The sequence below is a fragment of the Seriola aureovittata genome, chromosome 10 (assembly GCF_021018895.1).
Source record: "Seriola aureovittata isolate HTS-2021-v1 ecotype China chromosome 10, ASM2101889v1, whole genome shotgun sequence".
In the NCBI taxonomy this organism is placed as follows: Eukaryota; Metazoa; Chordata; class Actinopteri; order Carangiformes; family Carangidae; genus Seriola; species Seriola aureovittata.
The window spans coordinates 16,642,258-16,665,157 of record NC_079373.1 but is presented as its reverse complement, the minus strand read 5'-3'; the positions used below and the strand labels follow the sequence as shown (position 1 = coordinate 16,665,157).

The following is a 22,900-nucleotide window of genomic DNA, read 5'->3' as shown; positions in this document are numbered from 1 at the left end:
GACCAATGGGGTTGGAAAGTGCTGAAAACAAAACCATAGCTGGAATTCTGTTTAAAGGTATCATATTATAATTACTCTTTTCACAGAATAAGTATAAATATCAGCAGTGCATTGATCAGCAAGTGTTACTGATCAATGCTAGTCACTTTGCTATATTGCATCAATGGTTGCTGAGATTTAATGATCCTCGAAGAGTGAAGACTGAACTGGCCTAATTTGGTGGATTAAGCTCTAAGCCTCTGCCACCCACTGAACCGCCCACAGCATGCAATGCTATTGGTTTATATTTTTCACGTCAATGAAGATTCTTAAAGATGAAAGGAGTTTGGGTTTAATGCTTCTGAAAAGTTGGGATACTATATATTTATTGTAGATGCCACAAAGCAAACATCAGCTAACCTAGTAGTACATTGCACCTTGTCTTATTTTGTCAGAGATGAAGTACACGGGTAGAAATGTATGCGATATCATCCAACCAAGTCTATGGGCAAATGGACACGCTTGAAGCGCACATCCAACTGGCATTTGCAGATCACTCTATAAAGTGGGCATGACCTTCAGATTATCTGTTCCAGGAAGTTTCAAAAATCAGTTTGGTTTCATGCTGTTTATCGATTATCCAACAAGCACTTTGTTTTAAACATATTCCTGGCTCCTATATGTAAAATGACCACAGGCAGGGAAGAGAGCAACTGCTTGCACTCACAAAACCACACTAAACAAAAACTGGAGGACCAAAGTTCCAGTGTGGTTGATCATTTGCCACCACTTCACCAGTGTTCAAAGATTTCAGTTGAAAAACTGCAGTAGCTTCAAAGTTGGATCATGTGCTGTGGATCTCTAAACAGTGTTTAAAAAACTTACCAATGTTCAAGCTCTTACATTGCCACCATCCGCCCACATAAGTGTTTTCACTTGGATGATCTGAGATCTTAACAGGGTCATGTGGTTGTTCATAGATTGTGCTTGTTTTATGTCTACTTCATTATCTGTTTAGTTTTCATTGCACATATCAAGGTGGGACAAATTTACACCTTTACCATTCTTATTTGTTCATAGTTTGGTGAGTTTGATACCTCCACTAAACTTCACCCTGAGCCGAAGTCTATTCAGTGAGAACTGAAAACACTTTTGTGGATGTGCCGGTCCTTGAATCCTGCCATAGTGTTAACCATTCCCTCTATTTGAAGCCACACCACAATGAAAAATATTGTGATGAGATGAAGATGAAGAAGGTGGCCAGCAGCAACGTCTTGTATTTTTTAAAAAGTACAGGTAGGCCCAAATGCAGCCAATAGCCGCAGTGACAGATTTACTCGGCAGCAGCAACTGATCACTATCTGAAAGCACAGTTGTCCCTACTGAAGCAGCTTAGCTGAGCCAGTTTACCAATGTTACACAAAACATTGTTATGCAATCTCAGGTCTTGTTATCTTAGAGGCAGTTATTGTTTTTTGCAGGTGGTGATAATTTACAGACAGCACGTTATATCAACATCTATTGGCAATAGATGCAAATAGGCGTCTCTAGGCAGATATTCTGACTTTTCATAGTAGGAAAAGCACAGGTGTTACTAATAAGGTTAATGATGACTCTGTTCTATTGTATAAGCGTCCCAGTAATAATCCAGCCATAATCGTGTGAAAGTGAGCCAGCATGCACATTACCAGGACCCTGAAACTGAAGCAGCTAAATGCAATTCAGCCATCCTTAATTGTATAATTTACACCTGTGTTTTTCCTGCTCCAGCATGTCAAAAAGTCTTCTGTGAAAATGGCCTATCAGCACAGTCGTTACCCTCCCAATCAGTCCTGAGAAGGAGCCTAACTAGGCCAGATGATTGAAAGCACCTGTGTATAGGTGGACCTTCTGTGTGTTGAAACAGAAATGTCAATCTAAAAATACTGACTTGTTAGTAAACCTGAAAGTGTGCTGTATGAACATGAGCTTTGCTACCTCTGTATGCTTACAAAGGGGGGGGGGGTCTATCTACAGCATGTATATGATTTTTAATTGGGCAAAGTGTGGTCACCCTCTGAATTTGGAAACAACAGAATGATCATATCTCATGATTTATGGTTGTAAGTTGCCTAAAATGTGGGCACGCATAAATTATCCAATTGTATTTTTTGCAATCCATCACACAGCAGCTGTCAAATCAAGACTATGGAAGGCAAAAAAATAAATGAAATCAAACAAAACGAAACAGGCATGGCAACATTTACACTTAAAAAAGGGTCCCATTGCTTTTCAAGGGAGATTTTGAACCTCATGTTTCAACAGTTTGTTTTGCTCTGGATGATTTGTGAGTCTAGTACAGTAAGAGGCCAAGGATGTAACTGCAATCTCAAAAACGACCCCACACTTACTGGAAGTTCAGTTCCTGCTACAGTATGTCAGGTAAATGAGGACGAATGGCAAATCAGATAGGACAGATAACAAGCAAATGAGACCGCAGTCAAGATTTCCCTGCTAAGTAGGAGAGTGAACACTTGTGACTCAAATTTATGTCCCTCAGAATAACTGCTCTACAAGTGTTTGCATACACATACCATTTAGACAACAGCAAACTGGAACTATACAGTTATGCTGAATTGTGTGTGTATGTGTGTGTGTGTGTGTGTGTGTGTGTGTGTGTGTGTGTGTGTGTGTGTGTGTGTGTGTGTGTGTGTGTGTCTGTGTGTGTGTGTGTGTGTGTGTAGAGGTATCCCTATAAGACAGGGGGAATATGCTTGGCCCGCCTACAGCTGTGATGAATGGGTCTGAGGCTTTGTACCACAATGCCCCTCACTTCATTACTGTCACACGGAACAGATGGTGCCTTTCACCGTTGCATCACATGTAGACACACACACACATACACACACACACTCACACTTTCTTTCCGGGGATGCCGTCGTTCTGTGATGTGCACACATACACACGCAGGGGACAAGCAGGCTTAATGAATTCTACACCACATGCAGCTTCTGTGCTCAGCTGAAGCATTAATTCACAGATCTGAGGAGCAACCAAACACAAAATTAGATCATGAGTATGAAATGTTAAACAAACCAAAGAGGGGGTAATTGAATGAAGCAGGGAATAAACAAAGACCTGTGTTCCATCTTCCAAATGGAAAATTGTTTTGGTGCTTGGGAATCTTGATTTGCCAGCACAGCAACTCAAAATCCCAAGACGTTTGAGGGAAAACAACAATGTGTTTGTGCGTGGGTACATGAGTGTGTGCACTGGTGCCTCAGGGAAACAGCAGGTTACACACTCTTCTTTTCACTGTGTACCTCAACTGGTGTTCAGCCTACGACAAAAATACAAAGTGCAAAGCTTAAGCAAATCATTTTTCTTTATTATGCATGCAAACAAATTTACTAAACCAAATATGCCATAAATCACATCAAATATTGCACTTATTTTCAGAGTAAAAGAGATGCGTGAGATGAGAATAAAAATCCACCTACTTATTGCACACTTGTCTTTTTATTCTTCTTTTTCATTCAGGCCCAAAGGTCCTGAGCCTGGGGATGTGTGTCACATTTGTGAAGGCCCGCTGCTTGAGCAGCCTTCTGTTCCCTCTGGCCTCGAATCAAGTTTCCCCACCAAACCCAAGCGTTATCCACTCTCCTCCACACGGGTCACAAATTAACAAGTCCCCGAGCACTCAGCCACACAGAAGCATCCCTGCAGCGCACCAATGTGGTGGGGAAATGGAGCAAAAGCCAAGAGGGCTGAGCTGTGGGGTGGAGATGTGTGAGGAAGAGGGGCAGTGGTTGGCAGAGTAATGATGGTTGTACAGTAGGTTTTACTGATGGGGAACCGGCGACTCGTACAGCTAATGTCCCTCCTCGTCCTTCTTCTCCATCTGTCTTTTGGCACAAACTGGGTCTCACCTGTCCAAGAAAGTGAAAAGAAGAAAAAAGTCAAAAACACTCGCTGCCTGAGGAGCAAAGTTCAGAGGACTGCACACTCTGCTTTAAAGGTACACCTGCCTATGAGTGGGGGCTGTAAACACTATCTTTAACTTAGCACACACACACACACACATATCATGGCTTCACTATCTAACTGAAAATCAGAGCCACTGATACAGGGACTAAGACCACACGCCACACATTGCCCAGTCCAAGCTCTATCTCTGAATGGAGCGAGTCCAGACAATATGGTCCCGGCATTATCTTATTGGTTTAACATTAAGCAAACTGTGGCAGCACACCACACCAACAGCTATTGGTTCCTCTTTGCTTTATTATATTTCTATTTACTCTGCTTTCCTTCTGCTATCTTGAAGGGAGCTATTAAATCTCTCTTATTTACAAGTGAACTAAAACAAAGTGTGTGTGTGTGTGTGTGTGTGTGTGTGTGTGTGTGTGTGTCCATTTGTGTTTGGGTACTTTTACTTAATTGAGGTTATGAGAAATGGAAGAGAAGGAGAAAATGGGGTAAATAAGAAGGTTTTTTTTTACCATACCATGTATGCCTCATAGAATTGATGAAATGAAAGGAATGACAAAAACCCACATAATTGCTGTCTTTTAAATTAGTACACAAAGTCAAATATGAGATATTGAAATGAAATACAGTTTTACAGTTTACAGGAAAGACACTGCGTCTTTATTTCAAACAACAGTGTACCACAATATACCGACAATGCCTGAATGAGTGGATGTTTTTTGGACTATTAGTAGAGTAACTGGTCCCAGTGGGCAGCAGATGCAGGACAACCTCCCCACCGTGTAACAATAGCTCCCAGTCCATGCTGTCCATCCATCTGTATTTGTCCAGTACTGTAAAGAATCCCTGCAGGAAAACCAACTGGCATTCTTTTGTTGTCCATTGTGATGAAACTATAACAGGAATGGATCACTAGGAAGACAATCCAACCTAATTCTTTGATCCCAAACCAAAAAGAAGGCAACGAATGGACTTTGATTGATCAGGGAACAAATGGACCAGATTCTCCCCGCCTGCATTTCTCTGCACAGACTAGCATCTGAATGCCTAACTTAGTTAATTTCCACGGCCTGTGGCTTCATCCCTGTCAAAGTCTGACGGAGTGGCTTTTTTCAGTAGGTGGCTCTCGTAATGACCGGGAGGTTCATACATGCTACTGCTGCTGCTGTAGGTCTTCGCTGTTGTCTCTGGGGTGGGTGAATGTAGACCCCCCAGTAGAGGTGAATGCACATCACACATTCCCGCGTCTCCAAAGGGAGATTACTTATCACTATCACTGCAGTGACACTGAACCCATCGGACTCAAACATAGACACATGTTTTGCATCGGTCCCTGGAGTAATATATGAAGTGACCTGATGCATTGATTTATTGGTCCAGAAATATGCCGACTTAAACTTCATTAGCAATCAGAACGGGGCGATGCACCATCTCAACATTTATCAGTTTAAATCGCTGTCTATGTCCTGTGATTGCAGCAGAGTGATCTATCGCGTTTATGAGCTGGAACCTGTCACAGCATGAAAAACGGTACAAGCTTCTGGGCTAGTCTGAAGCATCAACTCTCTCTGCTCTCAATGCCTCCACAAGTTTTATGAGCTAATACACCAACTCTTTTTACATTTTTTTTCATATTTTACACACAAAGAGAGGTAGATATTGTTTTGTTTTAGAACATGAAGATTCATAATGTATGTAATTATCTTAATATTATACATATGGGCTACCAAAGAAATACTTACCAGGAACAACTAGAAGGGATAAGAGAGTAACACATTTGTGTTTAGGATGGATGAAGATGTAACCAAGTAATTAAATAAGTACTTACAGTGTAATTTATAAACTACAAGTGCTTGTTTGCAGTTGTTGACAAACGAGTTTAGCGCAAACTACTTGTGCTCTTTCACTTAGTAAAGAAATCAAACTTAAAACTAAATTTTAATGTAAAATATGACTTTCAGTTAGCTACAGGAATCTCTGCAGTGTGGTAAATGCTACCTTTGTTGTTGCTAGTACCATCATACATGTTGTTGGTGGTGAGTGCTAATAGGTGGATATATTTTTGTTTAATAGTATTTCTTGTGATGACAGACTTTGTTGCTGTAAGTAATACAAAATATCATAGCCCGCATTCCCAATATTTACTTTGTGATGGACTTTAAAAAAGATTTACCTTCATGGTTAATGTTACTACCAAGCTACATAGTAGCAGTACCCGAGCAGGTTGAGTCCCAGAGAATCCTGCAAGAACAGGGCAATTTCTTACAATTATGTCATTAGTTTTTGCTGCGCAAGGCCGACTTGAATGTGTAACAGCCACAGGTTGATGTGCTTGCTGCCTGTCTGCAAGACGGTAAAGCCCCAGACCTGGACTCTGCCCAGAGAGGAGGACTGGGGGTTAGATGGAGGGATGAAGGAAAGAAGGGTTTCATCTTTATAGCCCATAAAGACCCAGGAGTGGAGTCACTCGTGTGCAGTAAAAAGCGCTCGACACCTGCCGGCATGTTGACTTAAAATCTTTATCACCAATATCTAATCGCTTGCCTTCTCCCCCTGATAAATGGTCTCATGTCGGAATTTTCCCCCTCCAACTAAAAGACATGCTAAACACAGGTGTGTGTGTGTGTGTGTGTGCGTGCGTGTGTCAGTGTGTGTGTGTGTTTGACAGATAGAGAGGATATGTGAGGACCTGTGCATTTATTCACTTATGGGTGACGTGGTTAATGCTTAAGCAGGTGTAGGTGTGTGTCATATTGATGCCTGTGTGTTTACCAGTGGATCTTCTATATACCTGAGGAGGCCATGAACCTGGACAGGACATGAAAAGGAAAGAGAGAGAGAAAGGTTGTTATCTAACGAACTGCGATTAATGGTGAACAGAGCAGACCTGCTGCCACATGCCACTGAAATTAACCCAAAACACATGCACAAAAATTCAGAGAGATATGCTGTTTAGGCTTATTATAAGGCACATAATTAAACTGAATGAATGTGGTGAGTCACATTTTTCTTTTTCTAACTTTCTTTCTTTCTGTCTTTCTTTCTTTTGTATTTCTGAAGACATTGCCTCTGACCCACAGTACCTCTCAATGAGTAAAAAGCAGAAAAGAAAAATCAAGTGACGTTCAAAGCTGAAAGCAGGCTGAAGGTTGCTATTGATAAATAACAATGATCGGTCTTTTCCAGTGCTCTGTGTGATGTGAGGTACTGAGATCTTACACACTTCAAAGTGTTAGGATTACACCCTTTGCCTCTGTTAATCCCAGGAGTCAAATGACAAGAGCTGCCTGTCCTGTTCGCTCACAATGACGGCAAGGGCCAAAAACTGTTACCGCCGGCAACAAAAACACAGAGGGGAGAAAGACGAGTGCTTTCTACCTGAATCTAAATATTGACTCTGAGGTCTGTCACTGCGTCCAGTTTTGCTTGACTGCTTTTCACACAAGAACAAGATGATTCGAGATGCAAGCGCCGCACTTAAGGGAAGCATTACAAAAGCACGAACAAGAAACATGTTGAATGGTAAAACTAAACCACATTTTTCCCTCACTCGTGACTACAGAGCCATAAGGACAAACATCACCCAGAAAGTGTTCATAGAGGTAAGCCTGCCTCCGTGTGCAGGTACAGACGATAAATTGGTCAGGTTTGACGAGTGACAGTAATTGTGATGTGTTATGTCAGGACCTCAGGAGCACGGAAACACAATGTGCTTCGGGGGCTCCAGAATAACCTGAAGGTCTAGCACGTGTGTGTGTGTGTGTGTGTGTGTGTGTGTGTGTGTGTGTGTGTGTGTGTGGTGTGTGTGTGTGTGCGCGCGCTTGTGTGTGTTCGTCTGTGTCATTGGTCTGACCATGTAAACAACGACACTGTCAGTAGAACTAAAATCTTGCCACACCCAGAGGTGCATGTTACAATGGTCCAAATACAATGTGAACAGACTCGACACACACACACACACACACACACACACACACACACACACAATAAAATACACTAAAACACACTTATGGATGCACACACAGTGACCTACACTGTCTGAAAAGATATACTGCAAAGTCTTTGTCAGGTGGTGGAATGTAATAAAGTACATTTACTCAGATATTGTACTGAAGTACAGTTTTAAATTACTGAATGTGTAATTTTTACTTGAGTGCTTCCATTTCATGCTACTTTGATGCATTAAGTACTTTTACTCTTGATACTTTAAGTGCATTTGCTGATGTCCTGTCACATACTGCATACAGTTCTTATTGTTACTTATCTGTACGCATGCTAATTATGACTGCTGTCCCACTCGGCCATTAACTCTGTTACAGGCCTGCCAAAAATAAATCACTCTCCCTTTCACTAGTCTGGCAGAAATAACAGATTTACTATGTTTGAATGGACTCTCTCTTCAGTGGCTTTATAGCATCCTTAAATTGAGCCAATGCAGAATAATGACTCTCCTTACCCACATGTGACCCCTCTGAACTTATTGACTGCACCAGAACGTGTTTACTTGCTTATCTGCAATAAAAGAGACTTTTACGAATGAAAGTGAAGTAAAATGAATAAATTATAAGGCAGGCTAGGGACAGAGCAGGTGAGTACACACAGACACACACATCTCAAAATGGTCAGCAGATAGGAGCTGTCACTGAACAATGGAAGCAGGGCTGAGGCCCAGCCAGCCAGCGCTGCAACAGCAAGGATTCACAGAGGGGACAGCAGAGGGGACGCAGACACATACTGATAGTGGACGACCTGATAAAAGCAGAGAGAGTGAGAGAAAGGGAGAGGAGGAAGACCACCTACCAACAAGGCCACACAGGATCAGTCACATTTTACTAATTTATCTGACCCCCAGTCGGCTTCTGTTTGTGTTCGTTTGTTTATTTGTTTGTTTGTTGGAGAAGGGCATTTTTGCCAGTGATAGCAGTAGACTGGCACTCTGCTCTATGGTAGAAGTTTGTCTGGTTTCATTTATTTGAAATTCTGGGCACAGAAATTGTTCAGTCTCCTGGCATCAATGAATAAGGTTGAAATAGGATTACACACTGACTTGTCTTCATCTCAGTCCTCCACCCTTTTTTTTTTTTTTTTTTTTGTCTTTTTAGAGTCTGCTCTGGACCCGGCCCTTCTCTCAGGTCTACAAAGCCACACTGATGAGCCTGACTGGCCCGAGCTCTTAGGGCCAGTAATAATCTCTCTTTAGGAGGCTGAGAGGGTGAAGTGAGCCATAAGAACCCTCTCTGTCAGCTTTAACCGACCAGCAGAAAGAAAAAGTCATAATTATAGTACTCTCTCTGGCTGGATTTAAATAAAGCTTCCTGGTTGGGCCCCTATAGACACACACACACTCTCTTCCTCACACAAACACACACACACACGCACTTCAATAAAGAGGCACTAATCAATCAGGGGTTCCCCTGCCACGGCTTCATTGGAGCCCCTGTCTGAAAGAAAGACTGACAGCCCTCAACCTCCCAGTATTGTCAGACAAGACTGATTAGGCTTCTGACTGGCTACCTCAGCCACCAGCTAGAAAAGCACAGAGGTTAAAGGGTCTCCATTTGAGATCGACGAGCACTGAAAAGTTCTGGACACCTGCTTTTTAAAGTGATGCTTGTCTCTGTGTTTCTATCCTCCTTTTTTGTTATTTGCAATTTGAGGGCAGCACAGGGGAGAGGGAGAGAGTTGTTTGAGAGAGTAAAAAAGGGTGTGTGTGTGTGTGTGTGTGTATGTGTGTGTGTGTGTGTGTGTGTGTGTGTGTGTGTGTGTGGCTTAAGTTTTGAAGGGGGAGCTTGGCTGTGGGCCCAAGGCTGGAACAAAGAGGGGACACTCTTTACATGCATAGCCAGACAGAGTAAACTGGCCAGCAGCACTGCAAGCAAATACAAGGCACAAAAACAGACTTAGAGAAAACGGAAAGAAGAGGGGGGAGAAAAAAAAAAGGAATATCAGACTAACCCAACCATCAGCTTGCTCCACCTCTGAAACTTTTCATCCTTCGTGTTTGGATAAAATGAGAAATGTATTGGGTGGAATGCTTATAAGGCATTAAATGGCACAAGCTGCTTAGATTTTATTGTGTTTGCATTCAAAATGAAGCTGCGTGGCCATGAGTAAACGGAAGCTATCCCTTCACAAACACCCACAGGATGAACAAATACAGGCAATTAGTGGAGACTGTGCGGCAGCAACAGAGAGACAGGTGGAGGGGAGCAGAGGAGAGGAGAGGAGAGGAGAGATTGGATTCACCTGGAAGTATATCCATCGGGTATTACTTTTTCCCTTACAAGCATTTTCTCCATTATCTGTCGTGTGTGTGCTCTCTCTGTGAACATGAAACCCAACAACACTTGGCATGTCACAACACTGTATCTCTAACCTCTGAATGTCCCAACAGCAACTGAACAATTCCTCAGTGCCATTACACTTCAGAAGAATGATTTCTAAAGGCCACCTTTTTTTTTCTATCACTGTTATTTTTAAGAAGGAGGTGCAGTGGATTCAATTTCTTTTTATTCCCTCTTTTTCTTCCCCTCTGAAATCAGCTTAAAGCTCTGCAATGATTTCGCCCTTTAAAAAGGAGAGCCACTCCATCAGTGAGGGACAATAGTATATTCTGACAAAAAGTCTGAGGGCGTTACGCCACCCTGCCATCACCGGGTTCCTTTCCATACAGCCTCTGCTGGTGACTGGTAAATGCCACTTTCAATCTTTCTCTTTTCTCTCCTCTTCCCCTTTCACTCCTCTTATTCCTCGCCCTCAATGGGTGTGTTAAGTATTGTGCATTCTGATGGGGGCGGTGAGTCAGTCAGGATCATTAAAAGCAGGCCAAGCCTTTGGCCAGATCAAAATAATTAACTGGAGAGGTCACAAGCTAATGAAATGAAATGGGGGCCTGAAAGGAGCCCCTAAATGGTGCTCACTAATCCTCCCTTTACCTTGTTTTAGGGAGGGGGCAGGACTCTATAAGCCAGGGCATCTCTGCTGATAATAGGTTGTGGGTTGCATGGGGACCTGGTACTATGGATTTGTGTGTGTATATATAGTGTGTGTGTGTGTGTGTGTGTGTGTGTGTGTGTGTGTGTGTGTGTGTGTGTGTGTGTGTGTGTGTGTGTGTGTGTGTGTGAGAGAGAGAGAGAGGGTGAGAAAGAGAGAAAGAGAGATATCACATGATCACATTCTGAGTCATTAAAAGAAATATTTTTCTAGAAAACAAGTGAAACAGTTGCCAGGAAAATGTGATCTTTTCAGTTGCTCTGATGCAAATCAGCAATTACGTATGTATCATGGAGAGCAGTGAAGCGTTCTTCTTGTTTCAGGATGTTAACTGTTTCTTTAAAGGTAATGTTGAATAAGAAGATAAGTAAGTTCATTATGGAAGCAGGGTGTCCCTCGTCGTTATGTCATACTCTATATTATAGTCATTGTTTCTCAAGTTTTAAGTGTTTAATTGTTGTAGCTGGTCAAGGTGGAGCTCACACTTTATATACAGTTGGGTAGTAATTTTTTCAATAAAAGTGCATATTTTATAAGCTGGTTGTTTATAAGTGACGAGAGAATTAAAGCTGTCAAGCAAATGTGGATTAATGAAAAGTACAGTATTTGCAGCTGCAATGGACTGAAGCAAAAGTCTAAAGTAGCGAAAAATGTCATTATGTTCAAATTATAATAAATGTACTGTGCTTAGTTATGTTCCTCAAATGCATGTAAGGAATACAAAGAGATCAAAGAGAGTAAGAGAAATATTTTAGGGATAGATAATACCCAAATGTATTTATATAGCTCTATGTTGCCAAGATCAAGGCTGCGAAACCAGACAACTCAACTGTGGTTTAACGTCACTGAACCACCTTCACTTAGAACTCCAATTTTTTTTTTTTTGTCGTTGTTGTTGTTATTCTAATCCTGCATGTGCTTTCATGTTTCCATTCAGAATCCTTACTCACAACCCCTTTCATGACCAGAAGCAAGTGTACACTAAGCTTTGATACCATAAAGAAGGCACCTCTATTGTGTCATGCAGAGACATTCACAAGACATATAAAAGAAAATATCTAAGTGTCCCACTGTCTGTGTGAATCGAACAATAGGAGAATGAAGCATGTGATTTGAAGCTGAGGGCGATGCATGTCAGAGACTGAAGAAGCCATGGTGTGTCACTGTGAACAGGTTCTCCAGGGGCAGGCTCCAACCTGCTGAAGACCCTGGGACGTGACGTGTGTGTGCGTGTGTGTGTGTGTGTGTGTGTGTGTTTGTGTGTGTGTCTGTGTGTGTGTCTAGGGAGGAATCATTCTTGCTCTGAGTAAAAAAGAAAGTAGAAGTAGAAAAGTGGGTTTCAGGGTTAGAGGTGAGACCTCTGACACATAGACTTTCATAAAAATTTGCACACCAGCCCGCACGTACACAAACTTTGAGACATTACAATGTATTGATGAGTGAAGGAATGCACCTGATCTCAACAGAGGAATGGGTGAAAGCTATTTAAACACACACGCAAACACAAAGACAAACGCACAGGCACACACATACACACACACGCACACACATACACACACACACGCACACACGCACACACATACACACACACACACACACTCACACACACACAAGCCCGCACATAACATGTTTTTTAGAGAGACAGTTAAAGGGAGTTACCCTCTTTTTTCATGTCATCATCACAAAAGTGAGGGCAGAAGAGGACAGGATGGGTGAGGTCCTGGTGAACTGACAAGTGGTCTGTAGAGCTGCAAACAAATTGATGGTGATACTGAAATCAAATCACAGTGTGCTTAACTGATGTATGAAAGAATATAATGGAGCGAATAGTAGCTATTGTATCATATTTAAGAGGTAAATGTCGTTGTTGAGTCTGACTTGAGGAGGAATCACTACAGCTGTGTTGAAGCCGATGCCCAAGTGTCTTTAAGGTCCCATTTTGTACAAAGGTAGATGTCCCTGTGTTCCTTGATTATAAAGCAGGTCTAGGTTCTATGTTAATACTGTGAAAGTATCAAGCGCTCAGTCCACATAAAAATGCACACAGCCTATATTCAGCAACTAATCCTTAAAATGAGCCGTCAGGACTTCTGTAACTTTGTGATGTCACAACAAAACAGTCACCTCTGTCAGCCTGGACCAACCACCCAACCTTGCAGGATTTGGTTTCTCTGAGTATTTACCTGCAATCTGCTGTATTTTTATTCACTCAGAAAACAGTCAGCCAATCAGAAGAGAAGCTCAGAGCCTCTCTTCTCCTCTCACCAACCTGTTGTGACTAGAGCTCCAGAGATATATGTATATATATTCTTATGGATACCAAAACTTCAAATAAAACATCAGAAAAGTGTAAAATATGGGGCCTTTAAAATGTAGCTTCGCTATGCTGGCTCAAAGGCAAACCTCTATTCTATCAAGGAGATTAGACAAACCCAAACTTCTTATTATTCTACTTAATATTGTTCCATTAAAGGGCTAATCCAGGCAAATGATTACTGGCAAAATCACCAATATCATGTGAATGACACCATGGGAGATAAGTGTCCTTCACACTGCACTGGAATGCAGCAGGCCTGAGGCTAAATCCCTTTGTATCACCAGTTCATCTTCCTGTTCTCATTTGTATATTACAGCCTGCTGCATGTTCCTCCTGGCCAACCTCACTGTGATCCCTAACACTATATCTTGTCATGTCCATCACCAACTTCAATCTCAGCTTGTGACAACCTCCACCTACAGTTGCAATTAGTTTCCTGTATTTAAGGGTATCATCCCATACCACTGTTTGAGTAGCAGCCCCAGTTTGTTGTCCCATTACTAACTCCACTATCCTCTTTCCTTCACCTAACCATAGACATTAACTCCAGCTCGGCTCTTCTTTCCCAATCAGCCCACACAAGTACAAAAATAAAAAAAAAACATCTCCCTCTCCAGCTCTGTACAAGCAGTCCACTCCAGGCTGCAGGCTGCAGTCTCTCTGAACCATCATTACAGTCATTAGGCAAGAATAAGCTCTGTATCACAGGAGTCCACCAGCATCCAGTTTAACCCAGCACAATTAGCACATCCGTTGGAGTAGAATTACCCTGTAAAATGAGAATGCTCTGGACAAAAGAGGCAGGAGAGTTGGAGTTGAAAAAAGAGGGTAAGTGTGAGGGAGAGGGGGAGAGAGGAGGAGAGGAGAAATAAGGGAGGACAGGGAGAGATTAAAATTGTTTGAATTGAGTCCACGCTCGCCCCATTCATTTAGTATTCTGCTCAAATCACGGCTTTTGTTCAGCCTGGCGTAAAGTAGTGTCAATCATCTCGACCCGGTTTTGTAGAATGGGGAAATTTATTATGAATTTGCTCCTGCAAATAATGAGGACTACCCCCTGCCTGCTCTCCCTTTTCCCTCCTCCTTCTCCCCGCGAGCCACTTCTCCTCACTCCCCCTTGCCTCCACCCCCATATCAATGCTGCAGAATAGGCAATAGAGAGTGAAGTTAGCAATCTCAGGGCCACTCGCACTCTGGACCCACATCAAAGTGACAGAGACGTCCAATCAGATTTGTCTTACAGGCATTACATGATGAATATGGTGCGGCTGTAGCACAAAAGCGCCTTTGTGTCTCCTCCGAGCAGAGACTATTCACAGCCCGCCACAGCCAGCCAGAGTGGAAGTAAATGGCCAAAAGGGCCCAGGCCAAAAAAAAAAGCACCCAAACTTGTGCAGCACAATGGCCCATGCAAATCACAGCCCCCGCCGCCTCCACCCTACCACACATCCCCACCTCTTGCATCCCTCCACCCTTCAGGCCTGAGCTTGGTTCCTCCTCTGCTGGGTCGTCTGAAGTTTAGGGCCTATTCAAACACATACAGAGGTGTCAGTTAAAAGTGCCGAGCTGCATTGCATTCAAACTCCTTTTTCATTTCCAACATTCATTTGAAAAGAGAAAGATTTCTTTCTTTTTTTCTTTTTTTTTTTTAGAAAGATAGAAGAAAAACATGAGTCGAATGACTGACTTTTTTGTCAGAGAGTAAGAGTGACTTGGCGACTGTCAGAAAGACTCCTATTTAGTTAGACTTTTTGGTGTCGTGAAGAGGTTTTCCAGAGAGAGAAATTATGAATTGAAATGTGATGGGCCTATTTTGGTACTTCTTAATGATCCACATATCTATTCCTTAAACACAGTGATGAACAACTGACTGCACTGAATGGTATGATGACTCTTAAGCAGATATTAAGCGGGTAACTCACAACATCTCCCACTCTGGGAATGGAAAATCTTAATGATGAAGTCTGAATTTGAAACCCAGAAACTAAACAATCAAGAATGTTTGGACTATGGACTGACTTCATTACAGCAGATATTAGCATCCACATTTTTCAAATGTTAGCCCCTGCTGTGCTTACAGGCTAAATGAGCTTCTCTTTTAAGAAGAACTGACAAGGAAAACTACATGTTCTATGCAGAAGACTTGCTTTGAAATTTAAAAGGTCTTTATCATCATGAGTCAGGACCAAGTGACTCGACTGACCATAAGTTCTATCGGGGCAAAAAAGAAGTAATGCAAAAAACTAGCGTGTCTATAGCACTTATACGAACCAGGACCTTACTCAATCAATAGCAAAAGGGTCAACAGAGAGAGAGAGAGTGTGTGTGTGTGTGTGTGTGTGTGTGTGTGTGTGTGTGTGTGTGTGTGTGTGTGTGCGTGTGTGTGTGTGCAAATGAGTCTACTCCAAATCAGTTCACTACGTTTTCTGTCTGTGTTAAATATAAACATGTCTGTGCCTCTGCTTAAACATTAACACCTCTGTAAGCATTGCTCAAGGTCGTGCGCCACCTCTTCATCCATCCACATCACCGCTCTGTCTCTGATCATCCTGCCTTCGTCTGAAACTGTATTTATCAAACATTTGCATCTTTACAGCTGTGGTTCTGATCACTATTTCACAGAGCAACAATAGTGTGTGTGTGTGTGTGTGTGTGTGTGTGTGTGTGTGTGTGTGTGTGTGTGTGTGTGTGTGTGTGTGTGTGTGTGTGTGTGTGTGTGTGTGTAGTTTAATTTATTTGGATCAGTTGAAAATCCGTCTGTGAAAATAACATCAATGGCTTATTAAACTGAAAACAAAATTATTCCAACTTTATGGGCAACAGTGTATCATTTTGACTGTTAAGCACAGTGAACAGAGATAGATATGTCTTTGATTGGTAATCATTAAAAAATCTGACATGTAGACAGATGGAAGTGTAGTCTCAGGTAAGGTAAGGACAAAGTCAGGTCTCCTCAGTCCACTTCTTGCTCTAGTCTGCAGTTCCTGATGCACCTGTTGCTCTGCAGGTGGATGGAGGTCTAAGCTGCGATTGGATGAGCCATGCATTCACATCTTCCACTCTTGGTGGGCTTTAATTACTTCAGCAACTGCATTACCTCCTTAATACAGCCATTTCGATCTGATATTTAGGACCCGAGCAGCGAAGGTGCCAGGGCCGGGATGTGATACTGAACCATGGTACTGAGGGTGCAATGAACCTATTATTTTTCAGGGGCTTGGGAAAACACAAAACTCATGAAAATAGGCACACACATCAGGTCTGCCAAAAATTGCATTATTATGTAGTGACTGGTGACCTCAGGTGTGGCCAGCAGACTCCATAGCACCCCCAAACACAAGGCCATGTTAGGATAAAGTTGCTTGGATGTTCACGAAATTCGATTTGATTATTGAGCTCATCATTCTGGACATGATACATATATTTATTCTGACAGGAAGTACGCCATGGATTTCATGCATCAATTTTCATGCCCTAAATGCAACAGGAAGTCAGCCATTTATAATTTATTTTGAATTTTTAGTGTAATTTTTATGCCATTTAGAGGGCTCATACTTTAATGAACTCCTAGAGAATTAATCAGAGCGGCATCATATGAGGTCAGTCTCATCTAACGACATTTGTGATGTTAAATTGCAAAGCTTTTGAGTTTCCATTGAGCGGTGTGTCCGTGGCGACAGGGTAACTTTCGATGTTATCACTCTGACATGGATGGTTCAGTCTGCCGCAAACTTCACATGTGTGACCCCCGGCCTGAAGACACCTACATGCTAATTTTGAGACATAATTGTAGCACCATCTCAGCTCAGTAAAAATATGACTTGCTTTATTGAAAACAAACTCACTTACTTACTATTTTGTGTTTGTTTGTTTATTTGTTTCAAGTCAAGGTAACTTAAAGCAGGTAGGCTACTTATAGGTCACGTCTTGTGACTTGAAATGAGTTGAATGGATTTCCCACTGATCATTTACAAAACTCTTCAAAGTTTATAAAAAAAAAAGTCCATGATGATGGAGACCTGCTGTGTGTTGCTTCTTTCATGATTTTTCTTTAACTCTCTCTTAGACAAAAATCACAACAGAGCAACCATGAGGACTTGCATCCACTCCAGCCTTTACCCTCATAAAATTTAGGGCAAGTCATCATCATTATCATCATCATCATCATCATCATCATCATCACAGCTGATAACGAGAAACCTTGAACCTGAAATTTGATAGCCAGATGTGTACCTGAAACTCCTTCCCTTTTGAAGGAAATAATGTTAGTGGAAAGCAAATTTAATCCAAGCTGGTTTCTCAAGTTTCTTTAACTTAGAACAAATAAAGGACAAACAAAGGATTGAAAATTTGGTCAGTTATCTCACATTTTCACACTTATATTTTGAAGTTAGTATAACTTGCTATTTTTCACTAATAATAACAGGCCTACCCATTATATATTTTCTAAAAAAAAAAAAACAATTAAAGAGAAAAGTCATGAGAGAGAAGTTCATGGCAGTTAGACTGTTATTATGTAAATATTGTCTGCCTGAATGCCTGAAAATGAATCATGTTGTGGGGCATACACTGATAAACGTTTTTTGCCAACGGGGTAAAAACATAATCCACAAACTAGTTCAGCAATGTGCAATTTACTCACACACAGGGAGAAAGGACGGCTTCCTGTTCCTGCAAAATGTTCCTAAAAGCACGGAGCATTCTGATGACTGCATTCAGAGCAACAGATGACCTCTCACCACCCGACTCTTGGCCAATTTTGCCCTATATTATAGTCCCCAGTGGTTTGCGCATATATTATGGCTTTGCGCACGAAAACGCACGCATAAATTGGCTGCATGTGATTGATTGTTAAGAATTGGATTACGCCAAAATTAACATCGCCCTTATGTATTGTCAAAGTGAAAATGACCCACCGACAAAATGACATGAATAAATGTATTTTCGCCCCTGCTCCTCCTTATATAGCTGAGGAGAAAATTGCATATTAATCTTAGGAGGACAAGAGACAAGCGCTTATTTTCACTTTGCGCTATGGCCTCTGTCTGACACTGAAGGACATAAGAAACACCATTTCAGCTCTATAATAATAGAGCCGCGGGGTGTTTTGCGTCCAACATTGATTTGTCTTTTTGAGTCCTGGTGACGTAGGAGGATATAAAGCAGAGCGTAATTAATGTCATTTATCACTTGTTTGATTTGGTCACTGCAGGACGCTCATAGACTACGCGAGCCATTAACCAATGGGAGAAGCAGAGCCTTTGTCACCGCGTACAGGCACGTGGCTTACACCTGCAGGCCTCAGTATGTGTGTGTGTGAGAGAGAGAGAGCGAGAGAGAGCGAGAGAGAGCGAGAGAGAGAGAGAGAGAGACGGGGTGTGCATATGCGTGTACCACACTTTCAGGTGCAAAAAAGAGAAAGTATCCCACACGTCTTTTAGTGTTCTGAATGTAAGCTACTATAAGACCAGCTTCAATCAGCCTCTCTTGGTCCCAATTTTCTACTCCCCACGGAGAGCACCAGGTGAAATTAGACTAGTTATTTCTCGTTCTGCCTCGCTGAATTTGGCATCAGTGTTTATTTACAATGGAAGATCTTCCATAATTCGCATAATGAGGCGCAAAGGCGCACATAATAGTGCTCACAATGGGGTGTTGTGCCTCCTATTTCGCCAGGAGATAGGCTTTTTGATTGGGCTGTGTGTGCCATGAAAAACACAGTTGGGGATACAACTAGTCTACAACCCCGGGTTTTATTTAGATTGATCTCAATCGGGCAATAAGAATTTTGACCCGACTCATTGTCTTGCTGACTTTCCCCAGGCCGTATTTCAAAGTGTCTATACCCTTTGAGCGGAGTGAATTGTACCCCTCCTCCCCCCTCCCTCTCTTCCCTCCGCTCCAGGCCCTCTGGGCTATTGGGTAAAAGCAGAGTATGCAAAAGAAACAATGCAATGCATGAAACGTAATATTAATCTCCCGGTCGTGAATGCAGACAAAGCGCTGTAGAAGGTGCAAGTCTATAATGGTTATTGAGTGCTCACCCAGCTGCGCAATTTTCCCCCGTGTGCCCAACCAAGTCGGGAAAAGGTCATGCAGGGGCTTTGAATAGAAGAGAAGCTCCCTAGTTTGCTCAATTACTGCCGCCACTAACACACACCCCTCTCTCCCTTACACACACGCACACACAAACACACACACACACACACACACACACACACACACACACACGCACACACACATACACACACACACACACACACACACACAGCCTTGAGTATAAATGTATGTAATGCCATCTGAAGAACCAAACCACTGCAAAAGCATATAATATAAATAGATTCATATTTATTTATAAAACTTGTTTTACACAAAATATATCTGTTAAAATCAAATATTTACATTTTAGGCTACGGAAAATGGAGAACAAGTGCATACATTAATAAAGGTGTCCTTACCACCTATTAAAAAACAAAACAAAACAACTACAATCTGTCACAGGTAGTAGCCTTGATATTGCTGTCCAGTCACACAACTCATACATGCTAACAACTGCTTTTCTGACAGCTGGTTCTCAAAACACTGTCAGGAAAAGTGGCAGTGAATGTTGTTCAAGAACATTGTTTGTCTGACTCAATGTACAAAAATATGTCTTCATGGTAAAACATTTCGTTGTATGATACAGTTTTGTTATGAAAGGAGGAGGGATGGGGGGGTAATGTACATCACGTAAGAAAGTCTGTTGACGCATCATCTTTGTTGTGTCTTCCAACAGATGTGGCAGCAGAGGAAGGCAGTCCTGCTCTGATGAAACACTCATCAAACAAGTCCTCTGGAGCCACAGCACCGTCTCTACAGAGCCTGCTGCTGTATCACGTATTAATTGCACTTATTCAAGCATGACATCAACAGTTCTTTACTTCCAGTGAGTCCAACTCCCTCCTTCTTGTGGGGACTTCAGGGCGACTATTTATGCTCTATGCAACAAGAGGCTCCCTCTCTCCCCCCTCTCTCTCTCTCTCTCTCTCTCTCTCTCTCTCTCTCTCTCTCTTTCTCACTATTGCTTTGCTCCTGCAGAAGCAGCCCGCGTGAGGGAGGGAGGCAACAGATCACTTCCAAGCACCGTGGGCGAGACGGATCTGACGCCTTCATCAAGTCTTTGTGAGCATTTCTGAAAGAAGTCAGCTGCTTTTACGCACAGACGCTGCTGTGTGGGGTTGACGCTGTCACTCTCAGTACCTGTCGAACCAGGTTGTAAAGTCCAACAGCTCCTGTTCCTCGGAGCTCAGAGGCTCGTAGCCACCTTCATCTGATGAGTAGGTGGAGTGAGGCGACTCCGGGTCGGCAGAGTAGCTGTTGGAAAGTGTTGGGGATGGCAGCCCGCACTGGAAAGCAGCCGACACGGCGTCATGTTCGTCCAGGAGTTGCTGTAAAGCCCTGATGTACTCCACCGCTGACCTCAGGGTCTCCACTTTGCTCATCTTCTTGTTGGCGGCACCATTGGGCACATGTTGACGCAGCGTCTGGAAACCCATGTTAACCTGTTTGACCCGGTTCCTCTCTCTTTCGTTCCGCCGGGCTACGGCCACGGGCTGCTGCTGAGGGATGGAGTAGCCGAGGCCATTGAAGCTCAGGCGCCGCTTGCAGCGCAGGAGCTCCGGCGAGCTGGAGCGCTGTCTCTTCAGCACCTTGGTTTTGCTTTGGTAGTCGGCAGCGCTGGTGTTGTTGGGGTGCACGGCGGGGACGGCGCAGTCCTGGGCCGGGGCATGCAGGCTGATGCTGGCGCATCTTTCAGTAAGTCCAAAGGTAAATGCAGTCTGCGTGGTGGTGATGGTTGTAGTTTCCATCTCGCTGACAGTTGTTGACAGTTGTTGTGAAGTGATGGATGCAGGGGGCGAGTGCGGGGCCCAAAGAGTGTGGGACTAGAAGAGGAGGAAGAGCAGAGAGGGTTGGCAGTGCACAGCTCTCGTGTCCTTCGCGTGGGCACCGTGTGGCTAACTCTAGTCCAAGTCTCTCTTCACTGCTTACTCCACGAGCCGATCTGACCCAAACTTTGGCAGCACTCCTCTTTTTCAACACGCGCCCCAACCCACCCCTTTTTTTTTTTTTTCGGAGACGCACGCTTCGTGGCGAGGCCCCGCCCCCGCTGTGTGATTCTTCTGCACGCCGACTCCCCCGGGCCAGGCGCGTGGCTCCGGGAGCTCAATAAACAATCCCGAGCTTTCACTGCGCCGGGAGCACGCGCTGGGCTCATTTACATTCCAATGTCTCTAACTTGAAGGCCCATTGGTCGATTCAAACGGCCTGCAACCGTGCGAAAAGAAAGAAAGGAGGGGAAAAAAAGACAGAGAAGGAAGAAAAAAAGAAGAGAGAATGAAAAAGTGAATGGATTGGTTCTTTGAAATGCCTTTTGAATTTGACAATGTACCCCTGGCAAGTCTTCAAATTATCAGTCTTCCCCCCTCGGCCATCTTTCTCCTCTGGCTCTTTACAATCACAAATACCAAGGACGCTCTCTCTTGTATCTAGGCTACAGCTTTACACAACTAAATAAATTGCAAGCGTGTCTCTGAGCACAATAATTGGCACTTATAAAGCTTGCAAAGGGGCGCGCGTCAATTTAAGAGTAAACATCATGTTTATCACATGCAGGCGTCCGGATCAGCATATTGCAGTTACCTCTCACCTCAGTTCCCCGCAGGTCCACTTTGTTGGCACATGTTTGACGGGTTATCTCTGCAAAGTCTTGTTCAATCCTGTAGGCTCTTAAACTCCTTTCTCTGCTGTATATTCTCTTTTGTACGTTCATCGGGACCACACGGTGAAAGCCAAACCCAGTGCATTTCAGCACCACATCTGACCGGACAGTTAAACACATCTTCCTCCTCTAGTTTTGCATTTGTACCGATTTAAGTAGCATTAGGTTTTTTTTTTAAATTCAGACTTAGTTTAATTGAGTATTGTCAAAAGCTCTTCGAAAAACGTTTTGATTGTGGAAAAGTCTCATTACCAGCAAACTCCAGCAGAGCAATAGTGTGTTGAGACGTGAAGTCAGTCGCACATATAATACATATGGGACACTTGCGGCCTCTGGCGGCGAATAAAAGCAATTACTTCCTGCAACTCAAGTTTTGTGCTTTCTTCTAGTCTGTTTAATTCATGGAGAGGTGGATTCCCTGACAGCCGGATGTGAATCATTTCTTTCTCTGGGCTGAGACTACTCTTGACTATAATAAGTCCATATGAGTTCACAGGACACCATAAATTCATATAAACAAGAGTGCTAAAATAAAGGGAAAACTTTCACGATCACATCTTCAGACTTTCAGTGTTCACAACAAAACCATAAATCATTTAAAACACTGTATAACACTAGAGATCAGAGTAAATACTAATTTGATCATCTATCTTGGCGTCTTTTCCAAGCTTTTGAGGCAAATTTAGAAAACATGGACAATCACTCCATTTTGTGATCATCTTACCATCGCACAGCTGTGGCTTCTATAAGGGTCGGTGCATGAAGTGTAATTCTTTTGCAGTTGTTCACTTTGTATAAATGAAAAATGCCATCTTATTGCCTTATTTCATTGTCCTACTTGTGCAAGTGCAAATGTATGTGGAAGTTGCCAATGAACACTGGGA

At 42.8% G+C, this 22,900-nt stretch overlaps 1 protein-coding gene across 1 annotated transcript; it reads right to left on the bottom strand.

Annotated features, from left to right (window-relative positions):
- Positions 1 to 19,586: 19,586 nt before the first annotated feature.
- On the bottom strand, positions 19,587 to 22,564 carry ascl1b (achaete-scute family bHLH transcription factor 1b). The gene has a single exon (XM_056387568.1). It carries the CDS (start codon positions 21,103 to 21,105, stop codon positions 20,491 to 20,493), a length of 615 nt encoding a protein of 204 aa, XP_056243543.1. The 5' UTR covers positions 21,106 to 22,564; the 3' UTR covers positions 19,587 to 20,490.
- Between the last annotated feature and the right edge of the window lie 336 nt (positions 22,565 to 22,900).